This window comes from Rutilus rutilus, assembly GCF_951802725.1.
Source record: "Rutilus rutilus genome assembly, chromosome: 18".
NCBI classification, from domain to species: domain Eukaryota; kingdom Metazoa; phylum Chordata; class Actinopteri; order Cypriniformes; family Leuciscidae; genus Rutilus; species Rutilus rutilus.
Genome location: NC_140231.1, coordinates 6,098,095 through 6,115,347, shown reverse-complemented (window position 1 = coordinate 6,115,347; position 17,253 = coordinate 6,098,095). Strand labels below are relative to the sequence as shown.

The 17,253-nt window shown below is 38.5% G+C and overlaps 1 protein-coding gene across 1 annotated transcript in view; it reads right to left on the bottom strand.

The window, feature by feature from the left end:
• The window catches only part of lars1b (leucyl-tRNA synthetase 1b), a 32,523-nt gene that overhangs the window by 12,881 nt on the left and 2,389 nt on the right, over nucleotides 1-17,253 (bottom strand). Inside the window, exons 3-23 of the mRNA XM_084386901.1 lie at nucleotides 17,154-17,241; nucleotides 16,992-17,072; nucleotides 16,764-16,901; nucleotides 16,477-16,638; nucleotides 16,274-16,386; nucleotides 15,456-15,519; nucleotides 15,293-15,360; nucleotides 14,116-14,341; nucleotides 11,737-11,824; nucleotides 11,279-11,355; nucleotides 11,082-11,135; nucleotides 10,162-10,302; nucleotides 9,463-9,540; nucleotides 7,568-7,653; nucleotides 7,276-7,341; nucleotides 7,083-7,165; nucleotides 5,459-5,597; nucleotides 2,560-2,772; nucleotides 1,099-1,156; nucleotides 613-676; nucleotides 206-389 (exon numbers count right to left, since the gene is read on the bottom strand). Coding sequence (XP_084243027.1) covers nucleotides 206-389; nucleotides 613-676; nucleotides 1,099-1,156; nucleotides 2,560-2,772; nucleotides 5,459-5,597; nucleotides 7,083-7,165; nucleotides 7,276-7,341; nucleotides 7,568-7,653; nucleotides 9,463-9,540; nucleotides 10,162-10,302; nucleotides 11,082-11,135; nucleotides 11,279-11,355; nucleotides 11,737-11,824; nucleotides 14,116-14,341; nucleotides 15,293-15,360; nucleotides 15,456-15,519; nucleotides 16,274-16,386; nucleotides 16,477-16,638; nucleotides 16,764-16,901; nucleotides 16,992-17,072; nucleotides 17,154-17,241 — 2,271 coding nt within the window. The remainder of the gene's footprint in view (nucleotides 1-205; nucleotides 390-612; nucleotides 677-1,098; nucleotides 1,157-2,559; nucleotides 2,773-5,458; nucleotides 5,598-7,082; nucleotides 7,166-7,275; nucleotides 7,342-7,567; nucleotides 7,654-9,462; nucleotides 9,541-10,161; nucleotides 10,303-11,081; nucleotides 11,136-11,278; nucleotides 11,356-11,736; nucleotides 11,825-14,115; nucleotides 14,342-15,292; nucleotides 15,361-15,455; nucleotides 15,520-16,273; nucleotides 16,387-16,476; nucleotides 16,639-16,763; nucleotides 16,902-16,991; nucleotides 17,073-17,153; nucleotides 17,242-17,253) is intronic.

Below are 17,253 nucleotides of genomic sequence, written 5' to 3'. Positions count from 1 at the left end.
TCTTTCAGAAAAAAAAAAAAAATCTTACTGACCCCAAACCTTTGAACAGTATAGTGTAACCATCACCATTTTATTATCTTTACTTATCAATTACTTCAACACTACATTATTATCACTATGCCACAATATACTCTGGTACATAAAATTCACTCATTGTAGTAATATAGTGAATGTCTTTTTTTGTTTTGTTTAACACCAGTGTTACCTAATAAACACTCTGTCATTAAACGTGTCCGCTGGTCCGGTCCTCAGGTTGTTCTGATTGGCGATCATCTCTTTCACCCATTCCACCCACGTAAAGAGGCGCAAAATCCCTGCATCGGCCATGGCCTCAACGAAGTTAGCGTCCTCCACCGTGTCCCCTGCATCAGCCAGAGCCAAACGCATACCTAAGACACAGACAGACAGAGAGGGATGGATTTAATTTAGGTATATGGCATTCACAATCTTATATCTCCATTATAAGTCACTTAAAAGAGCATTGAAGACAACTACACTTATCAATGACATATGCAGACCTACATAAACCCTTACATGCATAAGGATTGAATCTATATGACCGAATGTAAAGTGTTTGGCCTTCTAGTGAGCCGGTATTTATGAAAGACTCACCATCTGCTGAGAATTTGTCAATGGCTTGACTCAAAGTGAGAAAGTTGCCAGTGGATTTGGACATCTGGTGGATATAAACACAGCTAATTAGATCGCTGAAGAGGACCAACCACAACATGTGTGTTCATAAATACAGGGGAACTTCTCAGGCAGTGTTGTTATTGTTCGATAAATCTATTCACAATCATTTTCGTTAATTGAAATAAAGTGGACAAAACAAGTAAAACCCAAACATTAATAAGATGAAAAACTTAGGCAAGTTGCTTTGGAAACTTTTTAATTAGAATTTTAATTAAGACATTATCTGTGTGATTTTAAGGACTTAAGGAGATTAGACTACGTTTGTAAGGATATTCCCGGATATGTGGCCCTCACAATTATACTGAAACAAATTCCATTCTATGGTAGCAAAAGTTAGAGCAAAGTCAGCGCATGTCGTGAAGCCACAAATGATTCCTGACAAGAAAACAGAAAAATTCAACTCACCTTTTCAGAGTTTAGTAAAAGATGACCGTTGGCACGCACTGCTTGTGGCCATTTTCCACTATTAAAAAATATATATATAATAATAATAAATTTGCAAGTACAAAACTCAATTAAGAGTGACAAAGTGAAATTAAACAACTGAAATTTAGCAGCTGAACTATCCATCTATCTATCTAGAGATCCATCCATTCATCCATCCATTCAGTATATATTAGGGGTGGCACGGTTCACAAAACCCACGGTTCGGTTCGTATCACGGTTTTAGGGTCACGGTTTTCGGTTCTGTACGGTTCATGTTGTTGTTTTTTCTTTTAATCTTTAACACTCCAAAAATTTACTTCAGCATATGATATATAGCTGAATTATCTAATTATTTATTTATTTATTTCATAAATGGGGTGTGTTTGCAAAACGCAGCTTCTCATTTCCCATTCTGAAGTAATATGAGTGAGCAGTCACCCTGAGGAAACTTTCAGTGGCCCTGGAGGTCCATCATCTGTAGAGCTACGTGGGCTGTGTTGGACCGTTATTTGTCAATTTATCCTCGTGTCTCGTCATCATAGGCGGGACATGTCCCCACCATTTTTTGCCAGGGTTGATATTATCTTGCAGCACGGGTGTACCAATACAAATAAATAAAACATTTCCAGTTAACTAGCAAAGTATTTGTTTCATTCGTTTGTTAAATAAGAAGCAATTTAGCGCTGAAATGTGTTTTTTTAATCAAGTGATCAAAGTGCTCGTTGCAGTTGCGATCAGTGGTGCTGATACAGTGTTCTCGTGGCTCGCGCACACACCGCAGCGGCCGCACATTCATCACTCGGACGCGCGCTTCAATCCATTGAGGAGACTCAAGGCTACTCGTTCCGATTAAATAATAAAACAAAATTCATACAAATCGGTCCCTGCTTGATATACAACCGCTGATAAACATAATTGGTTTTGATAAAGAAAAAAATATATACGAGCGCAGATTAGAACTCAGAACCTTTGATACGCTTGGCAAGTTCTGCCACTGGACCATTAGGCTACGTGGAACAGTCGATCTATGTAGCCTATTTATTCACATGAAAAAAACAACATATAGTGGAGTAGATCTCATTAAATGTCTAGGTAAACTCAGTGTACTATATAAATCGATTGCTGGACATTGTAATGTAATTCTACATATGTCTGATTTATGATTTAGCATTGTATTAGCACGGGCACGAGGCTACATTGCGCATGCGTCGAACCGTGCAAACCGCGCGACGCACACGCGCACCGAACCGAGACAAGCGAACCGAACGGTTCGGATGTTTTTTCATGTACCGTGCCACCCCTAGTATATATACATACATATTACTTACTCTCATGTCTGTTTAATGTGAAAAATGTAACAATTTGCACTGCAAAACATAGGGGAAGTTGAGATACACAAGAAAAATATACTTGTTATAGGGTCTGTAAACTGCATTGTACCTGTCTTTGGGCCACATGGCTACATGATTGTAGAGGTAATAGGAGAGGTGGTTTGGCACCAGGTCCTTCCCTGATACTCTCACGTCTACAGGGTACCAGAACTCAAACTCCCTCCTGAGCTTCAGCAGGTGCTCCTTCGGGATGTCCGTCTTTGGGAAAGGTGTTGTTTTGAAGAAGATGTAATCCCACACCTCTCTCGTCATCTGCTCGGGTCTGGGGGAAGAAATATGTTCTTCTGTATCATTATTATTTTTACTCAAGTAACAATGAACATCATTCAGACAACATTTTCCATGTCATTTTTGTTCTCAGTTTGATTCGCAGTGAGCCTGTTTTATGCTAAATAAATTAAATAATACAAATTTAAGTAAAGTTTTCCTTTTAATTTAAAATTTAACATTTAACTTAATATGTTTTACATTATATTACTGCTTGATTCATTATTTTACTGTATAGAGCATTGCACTGATGGTGTATTTCTGTAGTCCAGCCCTAGGAAAGTTGGCATCATTGGCACGGTGTCAATTGCCAGTTGGTAATATTTTTATGAATTCTGACAATGCAATGTTGTGAGAACATGAACGTGAACGATGCTCCGGACAGTTGACAGGCCAGTGCTGCATCCAATAACTAGATCAAGGAGTACAAAAATAAAAAACACTAGGAGTTGGGCATGTTAGCTATAACTAATAACTTCATACTGATCTTCATTATCTTATGTGCAGGGAAAAACCCCAGAACGTCTGCAAAGCAGTAATGAATATGTGGTTCATGCTGCAATGTCAGTGGTCAGTGGTGCGCCGGTGAGATTAGTTCGTGCCGCGCCATCTATTCGGTGGCACTAACAAACACATCCTCCTTGTGATGTTGAGCAGGTCACGTGGCTTGGTCCTTTGAGCTGCACACAGTTTTGCCCCACATTTGGTGTGTTTGGCTTCCCATACACATCTCAGACAGTGCACGAACACTAAATTGAGCTCCCCTTCATGTCTTCCAACACTTGAACAGACAAATTCACAAAATATAATGTAAAAAAAAAAATCCTCGGCGAGTATCCTAGTAAACATAGTCGGTTATGTCTTCAGTGAACACAAAAAGTTGAGAAAGAAAACGCATGTGTATCAGTATTGGATCCGTGCATTAAGTCTTTAAGGGTGTGTTCACGCTTGGCATGTTTGGTTGGATTAAAACGAACTCTGGTGTGATATCTCTTTTAGTGGAGTTCATTTGAATGTGTGAACGCTGCCATCCTAACCCCGGTGCGCACCAAACAAGCGGACTGACAACGCTGAAAAGATTCCAAACGAACTCTGGTGTGGTTCGAACGAAATATGAATGCAACACGGACCAAAGACATATAAACTAACCAAAAACAGGACATGATGTCACAAGATGACCTTAGAAAAGAAAAGGGTTTGACACATTTACACATTTTAGAAGGTCTTAATGAGTCAAAAAAACATCATATATATATATATAGGCTACACACATACAACGAGCGCATTTAGCCAAGCACAAAGCATTGTTTTGGATGTTCGGTAAATTCCGTCACAAAATATACGTAATAAAAGCTGACCAATCAGGTTTTGAATGTATCCCTATGCCTTTAGGTTCAGTGTTAAAATGCCAATGTGAACACTAAGCGGACCAGGACTACATTTTTGTTTGTGAACCAAGCGAACCGAATTACAAGTGTGAACACACCCTTAGTGACAGCAGCCTAATATCCCTGCTGTCTGTGTTTGTAATGTTAATCAAACATCAAAAGACAAAGTCTCTCACTGCTCTTGACTGAAAAACATTTGTAACTTTAATAAGGACTAATATGTTTAATTTATACAGTGAAGATTATATGCAGTGTTATTTTACTTTTGATTGCTTAAATTTAAATTTCATTATTAGATTTAATTTATATTAGGCTAGTAGTTTTAGCTTTAGAATTGTGAATTTTCACTGGTATCTAACATTTGTGTCATAACTTTCAAGGCTGGTAAATTTTCTTAAGTCACCGGCCATTGGCAGGCGTGGAATAAAGTTAGTTTTAGGCCCTGCTATAAACGATCTACGCCACGGTCACATGACTTCAACATCACCACCATTAAGCTTCGACAACTCTTTCAGTCTTTATTTACAAAACATTTCCCTGAAGGTTTGAGTTAGAATAGTTCCAAGATCACAACTATAAACACAATGAGGCTGTGAAAGCGGACTAGTGAGTAGATGAGTTTACATGTACAGCGTGACGATGTTCAATGTCCCATTTAGCCACGTTAGCAATCGTATTTACATTTTTTAAGTAAAAAAACAAGGGGGTATTACTGGTGTACTTTATGCCGTAGAATAAAACGTGAAAATATGAGCTTGTGTTCACCATAGACCTTCTTTCAGACATTGAACCAAAAACCCACAGGACAAACTAGAAGTGCTAAAATACACACTCAAGAGTTTTGTCCAAGAAAAATACATCATTCCTGCACTCTATTTTAATCTTAATTTTACTAAGTGGTCCTAACCCAAGCTAGTGGGAAAATGTCAAGGCGGAAGCTGAATAAATGGGGAATATGGGAATGATTTAAATATAAAATAAAACTAGACTCCAAAATCCAAATGATCAGTCTAAAATCTTTTCCATTTTCATCACACTGGTGGTGGTTGAGGAGAGATTCCCTGATATGATTGTAAAGCGCTTTGGGCGTACAGTAGTACATATGAAAGCGCTATATAAATGCCTCATTCATTCATTCTTTCATTTATTTTTTCCCCCATCAACTACCTTTCCTCATTCTCCCTTGCTTAAGTGATGTTCAGCCAAAAAAACCCTGTATTATGTAAATCTGTTGCATGGAATGGTCTTCTTTTTTTTTTTTTTTTTTGCCATTTCTGGAAGAGCAAATAATACCTGATTCCCAGTGGGGAGGGTCCTTGTCCGTTGAGAACTCCTCCCTGGAGGAGATGTGCCACGGTGTAGAAGGCCATATAGATGGTGGAGTCCGACAGGGACTCAATGAGCCATTGTTCATCCCATGGCAACCGGGTTCCTATGGGAACCAAACACATAAAAGAACTCCAAAATCAAATGTTCTCACTAAGGAGCAGCAAGAAAATTGCTGATGGTATCGCTGAGTGGTTTGGGGGCAAGGGAGGAGCGAGAAATAAGAGTATTACAAAAGAAATATAGATGGGCCTTGTCCTTACAAAAAGACTTTGATTAAGATAAGCTTCACACAAAGGTGGACATCTGAGGTGATTTCAAATAGATGCGTGCAAAGAAAACTGTGCAATTTGCCTAACTATTACAAGCAATCAGGGCTTGACATTAACACCCGCCATGGATTTCAGCAGTGGCGTGTAACGCAGTCACTCCTACTAGCCACTTTGGCGTTTAAAAATGTAAAGAAACATTTTTTAATTGCAGTCTTTTAAAAAAGGCATCTGAAATAATAAACTAAGTGCAATGTAGTGTCTGAAATGCTATACTCATTTTCCATGATACCAGCTCTCTCTCTCTCTCTCTCTCTCTCTCTCACTCTGATGAATATTGTTGGTGTTGCAGGGCTTGAATTTTACTCATTCCTGCAGGGTTTTTTTTTTTTTTTTTTTTTTGCTCGCACCCGAAGTGCAGCACATAAAGCCACCTCTCAGTACTAAATAGTTATTTTTCGCTGCTTATTGCACTTAGTCAAATACACACAAAATAATGTAAAAATGCCAGTCTTGGTGAGTATTCACGTAAACACAGTCAGTGATGTTTTAAGTTAACTTTAGCTGGACAATAACTTTATTCTAGAGCTGCTGTAAAGCCAAAACAATCTCTGTTACTTTAATTTCCTATCATCACTGTACAGCTGCTTTGAAACAGTCTATATTGTTAAAGGTTGTATCAGTGATTTCAGGCCCAAATTTTTTTTATCACATTCATCTAATCTTTCCTAACGATCCGCTAGCTGCCCGCCCCATAAGCATGCCGTCAAAAAAACGCATCTCTGTAGGCAGCCTAGGCTCTGAGATCTGCACACAAAAACAATTGGTTTCACCAACCACTCAAAACCAAAACAAATAGTGTTCCAACCAATCACAGACAGGGGGAGGGTGTTGTGAGGTTTTGTGCTTGTGAACGGCTGCACGCGAAGTCGGAGCTGAAGAAGAAGCTGGCTCAAAACCTCACAACACCCTCCCCCTTTCCTCGTTAGGAAAGATTAGATGAATGTGATATTTTTTTGGGGGGCCTGAAATCACTGATGCAACCTTTAAAAGCACTATATAAATGAAGGTGACTTGACCAATTTATGAGATAATATAAAAAATATCTATATGGCAGTTTTTCCCCATGGTATTGATGTCAAAATTGTTTCCAGTGAAAATGCTGAGTGGCTAGTAACTTTGGAAAACCACTAGCCACAGTGGCTGGTGAGCAAAAAAAGTTAATGTCAAGCCCTGCAAGCAATTTATTCCAAAAGAAAAACCGAACAGGAAACAGAAAAGTTTGCAACAAAGCCACAATGGCAGACATAAGCAGGTCTTACCTAAACCATACGTTCTGGAACAGGCATGATCCTGAAGCCAAGCCAACGATGCTTCAAAGTTCTTTCTGGTTTCATCACAGAACCTGAAGAGAAAAGCATAACGTCAATATTCACATATTAATGAAGCTTCTCCAGCAAGAATGGTGGAGTGTGGCACTGCAATCTCCTCAATGCCACAAAGTGCAAGACTTACGTCTCCAGAGCCTCCAGGACACCCATGGCTTGCTTTTTCCATTCCTCATTGCCATAATCCAGATACCTGCCAGATAAAGACCCCAGTCACTGTCTGACAAGTCAAGTCGATCAGGGACTCCGCATGGCAATGCATCACGATAAAAAAAAGGACTTAAATCGCGCAAGATCACAAGGATAAGGCATTCTCTTATTGAACAGGAAGTGAATACAAGACAGAAGTGGACGTTATCATGGATTCTGAGATGTGTACAACATTATGCAGTATCTGTATGAGTGTTTTCTGCACTAACCATTGATCGCACAACGCCACAACACACTCGTCTGCAGACCGAGATAACACCTGCTTCTCTGGCTCCATGTAAATCAGTGCCTCACCCTAGAAATATCAACAAAATTGAGTTAGAGCAAGTTTATTTCCATATTTTATTTTAAAAAACAATTGATTCCCAAACCAACATTTAAAGCTGCATTCAGTAACTTCGGGATTTCTTCGCTGTATTCTCGCTTTTTGCTCGCAGGTTTCTCTCTAGAGCTCCCCCCACAGCTTCGGAATAGATATTTGACAACACTGTTGTAAAAACTCGTTGGCTATTCTCAGACACCAGAGGCTAGTAGATCAACGACATCAAAGCAGATGGGACATTATTTAAAACGTCTTCTTCCTTCGGGTTCGGACAGCGTGAGGGAGCGCAATAATGATGGCATTTTAGCAGATTTCTTTTGGCCGTAAAGCAATTGTTTACATCGCGAGACCTGATATCACGCGAGACTTCCTGACGCGGCGGCCGGCGTCCCGCCGGCTCAAAGTTGCAAGTGCGCATTTTCCGCTCACGGGCACCGGGGGGTGCGAAACGACCACCATTCAACCCGAAATAAGTAATGTAACCATTCCAATGACTCCGAAGCTGTTCAGTTAAGGTAAAAAAAGTTACTTAGTTCACCTTTAATTAACCCTTTTCCATTCAATCATTAACCCTATAAAGCCTACTGCATAAAATTTGATATGCAAAAGTTCTCTAAATTATCAACATGATCCAAACTAAAAAAAATATATATATATTATATATATTTGGGAGATAAACACTTACTTAGTAAACAGTAACTTAGGTTTACTTGATTATCCATACATTTTTTTAGAAAAAAAATGTGAGTGCAAAGATAATATAACTGCACACTCTCTTAAGCACATTTATTATCAACGTTTCAGGACAACAAGTGGCCTTTGTCAAGGTATAATGTCAATTTATAATTTCTTTACATTAAGTTTTTCCCTTTAATTTGCACCTCATAAGGTGTGCATTTGCTTTGCTGTTCTTTTTAAAAAGTATGAGTATCAAATATGATCCATCAGGCTTTTGATGAAGGTTTATTTGTATCTGCATCTACAGACAAGTAAATTGTCAGTAATAAAATAAGAACAAATAACCAAATTATGAGCAATACCACAAACAAATACATATAGAACAAACATACAAATGAATAAACACTGCTTTTCTTTTTTTTTTAGGTAGATCAGGCACATAAATTGATTAGAAAGAATAGTTTCAAGTTTCAAAAGTTATTTAGTCAAGAGTAGTGAGAGATTTTTTTCTTTGTTGTTTGATTAACATTTAAAAACAAATACAGCAGCAGGAATATTAGGACCTAATCCACGCATTAAGAACTAATGCACGGATCCAATTCACAGTTACACGTTTTATTTCTGTTTATAACCGTTTACGTTCACTTAAGACATAACTGAATAAGTTTACTAGGATACTCACCAATACGGGCATTTTGGCATCATTTTCTGTGAATATGTCCATTGCAGCACAAACGTGAAAGAGAAATCAATTCAGCATTTACGCTCTTGTCTGAGAGGCGGCTTTCTGGGAGTACGCTACGGATGCGTGTTGCGCACACAAAATGTCTCACACAGCGCGCAAATATTGAATTGAGTTCTCTTTCTCGTCTTCTTGCGCTTGAACATTTTAATTGGCAAGGCTTAAAAACACGTGCAAATGATAAACTTATTTTGTGACATGCAGCACTGCCGTTTACGCTGGCCCCAGGCAGTCCCTATTGTCCAGCCTTTTAAGATATTTTCTAAAGGTTCAATAAACTGTGCCATTTCAACAAAAAAAAAAAATTCTGACTATTACTTCATATGTCAGGCTTTACAAGGATTTACATATAGTCCACCGACCTTCTCCACCATCATCTTCTGAATGGGCTTCTTCACATCCTGGACCTTCTGACCCTTGAAACCCTCCACTAACATGATCTAGCAAAACAAAGTTCAGTAAAGTTGTTCACATGAAGGCTGCTTTCATTGAAGCACACACACACGTCACTCACACAAAGATTGCGCTATATACACTTAGAAACATTAAGAAATACAGAACCTTGTTGTCAACGCTGCCCCGTGACTCTTATTAATAAATTAACTTTGCATCTACTGAACCGCTACATTATATCACTCAGCAAGGAGGAGGTGATGTCGCTGTTTTTGAAGGTATTCAACTCACAGCTTCAATGCTAGTAGAGATACATTGCACATAATCAGGTAGTTCACACACGTTACTCTCTCTCGATAGGTTAATTCATTCAAATAAATGTTATGATTCAGTCAAATAAATGTAACCTTACAGCACTACTTTATCTCTGTGTGTGATTTAAAGCGGACAGAATGCTGGATCTATCGAGTCGTAACTGACGAAACCATTTTGACTTGTAAACATCAATGACAGCTTTAACTTTTCGATGCTGGCAAATGACCATGGTATAAGCGGGATAATCCACGGCTAGCTGTGCATTTAAATGGTTTATTATTTCAGTTGTCCCCAACATGCATTCCACTAGAAAATGTGTAATCTGAGTGATGTTGGTGTTCGTATGGTCTCACCCCCTCGTAAAAGCCCTTAAGGTAGACTTTCTCTTTGGCCTCGGCCAGTTTCTCTCTGTCATTCTGGCTTTGGATCTTCAGTTCATCACAAACCAAAGGAGCCGACAGGTTCCCATACCCTGGAATCTCAATGATGGGTACCTGGTAGAACATAAGCCACTTTAGACACACAGAATTTAGGAACGTTCTGAAAAATCCCTTAATCCATGATTAGCAATATGCTAAATCATGCTAGGAACATGTTAAATCATGCTAGCAATGAGCCAAATAATGTTAAAACATGTTAACAACGTGATAAAACATGCTATCAATGTGTTATAATATGCAAGCAACTTGCTAAAACATTTTATTGACATCTTTAAGTATAATCTTCAAATCAAATCTAGTTATTATTATTTCTTATTGAAAATAATAAGAAAAAAAGCAATTAAAAAAGATTTGTATTATTCTTATAATTTAAGAATGTTCCCTGAATCTGGGCCCAGGGCTGGGTATTACTGTAGAAGTATTGTAAGCCTAAGTAGATTGTAGAACCCATTGTCACCAATGGTCTTTACGATCCATTTAGTATTACAAAGCTTTTTTGGGAACGCAGCTCAGGAACTCTCAAACACTCCCACTGGACCAGCGGGCTTTTTTTATTTTTGTGCATTGCATGGGGTCTTTAAAGTCACCATGAAAATTGAAACTTCTTTTTTAGGGATTATTGCAGTAAATGTATTATACATGATATGATATATCACAACAATAGCAAACCACTACAATCTAATGATCCAATCAATTCCTGACACACAAAATCAAGTCCTTCCCTACATTTTTCCTTGTTTGAGAAGCCGTTTCACTTTAAAATAGAGAAGGAAAGACTTCTGCAATTTCCGTTTCAGGCCGACTTAAAAAAAAAGAAAAGAAAAGCTGCTTACCGGCTCAAACGGTAGGACCATAAAATCTTGAATTCCATACTTCTCTCTCAAAGCCTAAAAAAAAAAAAAAAAAAATCATCATCCATCACATTCATCTTATCTGAAATAGTTATCTCTATGGGAATTCCCCTCAGAAACGATAATCAAACAACTGAATCAAGAAAAGAAAATGAAATGCCATAAAACAAATACAACACCTGCTTCTTTTTAATGTCCCTCAGAGCCGCGATGTCATCAGGCGCATCTGACGGCACACTGGTGACAACTCCAGTTCCTGTGACCACAAATTCATTTCAACAACCTCCCATAATGAGATAACTTACTAAACGTTAAAACAATCGATATTAACATTTCTAAGGTATCAATTTGGGGAAGCCACTTTCAGGGTATAAGAAAAAGAATAACTGCCGAATCACATTAGGTGAGGAGCAGTTTGTGATCAGAGTAATGTGGTCCGCACAGCCTGAGGGAACATTCATTACGGTCATTTCCATATTCCATCTCTCCTAGCTTCGCTGTTCTCCGCAATGACTGACGTCGCTTTCACTTTGGCTTTAAAAAACACATGGTATTTGCCCTGCGGCCCGTTCAGAGATGCATCTTGTCTGTGCAGGGGTAATGTGATGCGACGATATTATGAGGTGTTGTCGGGTACCTTTGTCTTCTTTAATGGTGAGCATTGGCAGGGCATAAATGGTCTTGTATGAGGTGAGGGGGGCGTTCAATGCACAGCCCAGGATGTCCTGAAAGATGGGAGAGAGAGAGAGTAAACAGCGCATCATACATGCACAAGCTGGATTTCTTTTTTTATTTAGCTTTTATGTAGTTTCTTCTTATAAAAAATAAATAAAGAAACCATGTTAACATTACTGTTATTTCATAATAGAATAATATAAATATAATATAATAAAAATGTAAGATGACAAATCACACAGAGAACAATGTTGAGAACATTTTACATTTTCATTGAAAACAAAGAAAATGTGCTACCATTACGGTCATTATATATTAATAATATTAAAGAGACCATATGATGCAATTTTAAAGGTTGTTATTTAGTTTATTTGCTGTACTAGAATAGGTTAACTTGCTTTAATGCATCACAAACACATTCATTTCACATACTGTACATTATTGCAGCACCTCTATTCCCAGGCTGTCTGAAACGCTCTGATTGAGTTCCAGTTTCTACAAAGTCCCTCCTTCTGAAAAGCCCAGAGTGCTCTGATTGGCCAGCTGACACAATGCATTGTGATTGGGCAACACAAATGTGTTAGAAAATGTAATGCCTCTTAACATAATCGTGAGCTTCAGCTTTCATTGCTTCTAAAGCAATTGTAAACACAAACAGTTAAAAATGTTTTCGGTATTATCGTATCAGTTCAAGCAAGGCTTAAAGGAGAACTCCGGTTCAGTGTGTTCAGTCCTTCAGTGAACACGAGTGAATCTGACTGCAGTCATACATACCTGTAGGTTTAGTTACCTATGATCACGGGCGTGAACTCGACAATCGACTACTTTGGACTTCGACCGAAAACAGGATGTAAATACAGGTATTTGCGCTGGCTTAAATAACATCATTTTTATTCTTATCTTTCACATCTACTGCAGTCAGATTCACTCGTGTTCACTCTGAAGGAATCACTCACATTGGCTGTGCACTTGTAATGACACATCAAGGATATTAAGAGGCTAAAAGCAGGTTTAAACATTGCCCCATTGAAGTCAATAGGGTGCAAATTTTAAAAAGAGGATAACACGGTGTAGGCAACACCGATTTTTGTCGTTGTTCTCTGTATTGACAGCACTCCAAATGTACAAAAAAAGGTGTTTAGCGTCATTTCGAACAAAATCAGGCCAATATATATATAGAAAAGATGCATACTAATTGGTCCATGGCGATTATGTAATTGGTAGGTGTGCGCTGAGGCTCCGCCTTCTTTCACATGGAAATCTTTTCTGGTTCATTTCCACTGTTGGAGGCCGTAGAGGTCAGAGTGAAAACATGAGCACACAGCTATTTATTTTAGAAAATGAAGTTGTTCTAATGATGAAACGAGACACAGACACTGTTTTTTATGTTTAATACGGTAAAGCTGCTTGATTTTAAGTGCTATATAAACAGATGTGACTTTACTAGAGTGCCGAATTGCAGAGCTCGTGCAAACATATCCACGTTGCTATGATGAACGGATGCTTTTCTTATGCTTTATTAAAAAATGCTTGCTGTTTTCTCAACTTTGCTGTGTGTTTATTTTTTTACTGAGAGGAAAGAGCGCAGCACATATTTGCATATTCATCTAACCGTCGCTCTCAGCAGTGTGGGCGGAGTCAGATGTTCGCTATCAGTATGTCGCTGCTCACGCATTTCGAACTTCATTTCACCCCTAAACGAAAAACAAAAAATAACTTTGTTTGAAGTATATCAGGGCCTTAAGAGGAAGCGGGCCCCCACCTAAAGCACGGGCCCCGTGTAGTCGCACCGCCCTTAGGATGGCCCTGATTTCAAACCCGAGTCCGACTCTGAAAATATGGATGATAAAGCAGATCATGTGGAACCAACATCAGAACACCACAACATGGTGACAACACTACAATTCACTGAAGCCTTGTCGTCTTACTTTACAAATGGCTTTGCATTGTGCTAATATTACAAAATTATGATGTAGCTGTTTGAGGAAGTAACGTCTGGACTTCAATCAATATGTTTTAGGCAGGTCTGGAGCAGCGTTCATTAGATAGAATAAATCACTTTTGTGGGAGACTATGAGTTTTGTGACTTTGCAGATCTTATACATGCATTTAAACAGACACATTACATACTAAAGGAAAGGAAAACATTTAAAAGCATCATATAACCCCCTTTAATATAAAATACTACCATACTTTTTCATTTAAATAACATGTTACTCTTAAATTTTGGATTTCATATTCTATTCATATTCTATCTTATTAATTTATATTGTCATAAAGTTAAATAGGCCATCTTTATTTACTATAAAACACAAGCAGTGTGTGCTTTAGGGACACAAACCTGGCCCATGATGTTCATGAGCACTGGAACCACTCCGTTCTCTTTGGTAAAGCCCTGGTAGGACATGTTCCTGGCGGACCGCTGTGTGCTGATGAACAGGTCACCGCTGGCCGTCTCAAATATGATGTACTTCATATCTGGCCGGATCCAGCAGTTCGTTTGACCAAACATGGTTTCAGGCCTCAGAGTCGCAGCAACCAGAAAAATGTTCTTGTCTTTAAGAACACTGAAAACATAAAAAAAAATAAAAAATGATTTACAAGTACCATGTTTTTGGTACTGTAAGACTGGAAAAACTGGAAGAACTGGAAGAGAGAGCTGCTCTCTGAGACAACAAAGGAAATTTGAAACCATTTGAAACGCAAAGTCTTACCTCAGAATACATCTCTCCCCCTATCTCATGCTGAGACCACATGAACATTACCCAAAAATACATATTGTTTTAATGTGAATAATTATCAGATACATGTTTGGTATCATTTGAAATGTCTCAGTGCGACTGGTACAAATGTCTCATTTCCAAATAAGTGAGATTTAGAGATAACTGGCACACAAAGAAAGGTTGGTCTCTAGACAAATGGTCTCCTTCCCCAAAAAGGTGTCAACTCTGAATGCAAATTACCATTGTTAGCAAATGTTTCCATGTGACAGAGGTTCTGTCTATATAATGGAATGCAGCAAAGGGTTCGAGGCCTTTTCTGTACTTCAGATCAGCCCGTGAGCCTGAGACTCTCAGCTTCATGTATTTCTTAATGTTGGGTTCGCATCTCTTCTCTTTATTCCAGAGCATTTGATGTTTTGTATCGATTATCTTTGAATTGATTATGAAATTGGCATGATACATTTACCTGACATAATACATTGTTACATTTGATTATTCTAACTGACTTTGACATTATTTTCATTAAAGAGTTTTAATGATGCACAGATAGCATTAAAACCTTTTCATTTATGGAGTCAGATGAAATAACGAGAGAATACATATTCAAATGTATTGCATTTAACCAAAAATACTTTGCCTCGAGAAAAAGACAGTAACACGTAAAGACCTTCCGCGCTGGTCGGATGCCGGACTTTGGGCCGATCGAGTGCGAGTTTACAGTACCATGACATTCTTTGGAGTAACATGATACATAAATATGTCAATCATTCACAACCGTAATATTAAAGATTTTACCTCAATTTTGCTGGGTAAGGTTCCACAATCTTCATCTTAATAAGAGTGTACTCCTGAGGACCAATTCCCTGCAATACAGATCATTACTATAGGACACACATATCCATCCTATTTTATACCAAAATTCTTATACCAGAATTTCTTAATTAAAAATAGTGCCCACCTCTCCTGTCTGTCTGTCATGGTCCATGCAGGGCTGCCCATCTTTCGGAGAGTAAATGGTATATCTATAAGACCAAAAGAAGGTTTCAAACACTTGTAGATAGACTTTGAGGCTCTTCACCTAGCGCTAACACAGATACACACGGGAGCGTTTGAAAGCAGGTGTCTATCAGCAAATCCGTCTATCAGTGGATATAACAGGGATCCGCTGATAGACGCCTGCTCTCAAACGCTCCCGTCTGTATCTGTGTAAGCGCTCGGTGAAGACCATGTTTTTGAAGCGTTGATCATTGGAGTCCGTGAACACAATGGCCAATCAAAGGTGTTTAAGAATCCGCTCAATAGCGCTCAAAATGCTGGAGGGAAATGCTTGTATAGTCACATTTCTTAAATTTCAGTACCAACTTGGTTCTTTTGACAACACTACCTTTACACTATTTCCATCAAGAGGTGCATCACTTTTTGGTCAAGATCTTGTATTGACAATGTTTGAGTCCAGCACTCTGTAAAGTCTCCTCCAGCACATCCAACAGACTTTCAATGAATTTAAGCTCTGGACTTCATGTGTGAAAATTACTCTTCATGCTCAATATGTACAACATTTTAATATTAAGACCACTCATATTATTGATTGCTATCAGAACCAGTATAACACAAAGTGTTTATGAAACAAATTTTCTCCCTACCTTTAATGATGCATGTTACATTTGTGCAAATATTCAACTTTGGTGTCACAACTATCAACTATCAGTATTGATTAACAGGTATAACTCGTATATTGGCTTCCCTCCACCAGTAACAAACAATACTTTACCATACCTTTTCCCAAACTTGATCTTTTTTCTCTCTTTCAGAGTGATGAACTGCCACCTCACAAAAGAGTCGTAGAAGGGGTTTACATCGGTCGTAATGAAGGAGCGACGCCAATCAACCTACAGCATTAAAATGGTGCATTTTACATTTAAATAGCAAAGTACAAAGTAACGGGAGGAACGACAATGGCTCAGGTGAGCTTTCACTACCTTCAGACCCATTTTCTTCAGATCTTCTATAGCAAGAGGAGGAAAATAATCCAGCCAATGTTCAGCTTCAGCAAACTTTACAATCTCATCGTCCCGCAGGCCCAGAGACTTCATGATCTCCCACTGGAACTTGGCGCTTCCAGACTTTGCAACAGCTTTGCTCTGCCAATGGCATGACATTCGAAAAAAGAAAATGTATTAATTTTCATTAATTATACTACAATATTGATCATTCATTGGATCAACCCTACAACATTTAAGTTAGAAATTCCTCATAATATATATACCCTCTTGCCCTTTGACTTGTCCTTGATGATGACCTCATCAGTGGTCGTCTTCTGCTCTTCCTCCTCTTCATCTTCCTCAGGGAATTGGGGCGGGTATCCATACAGCTCCATTTCCCTCTTCAACTTGTCTGCACATGCCTGGTAGACATAGATATGTTATATTATATTATATGATGTTGATTACAAAAATGTACAGATCTGAGGTGCAGAAGAGATTAAACTACTCACTTTGATGGGCATCCCAGTGCAGTGAAGTCCAAATGGGAAAAGACACAGCTTTCCTTTCAGCCGCTGGTAACCCATTGCAAACTATACGAGAAATTATAACTGAGTCACAAATTATATGACATGATGTCTATGATATATTCTTTGATTGGCTTTCAAACTCACCTCACACTTTGACAGGCAGAATGTATGCCCAAGGTGAAGCCTCCCATTCATGTATGGGTAGGGAAATGTGACCAAGTACTTGTTCTTACTGGGTAGACAG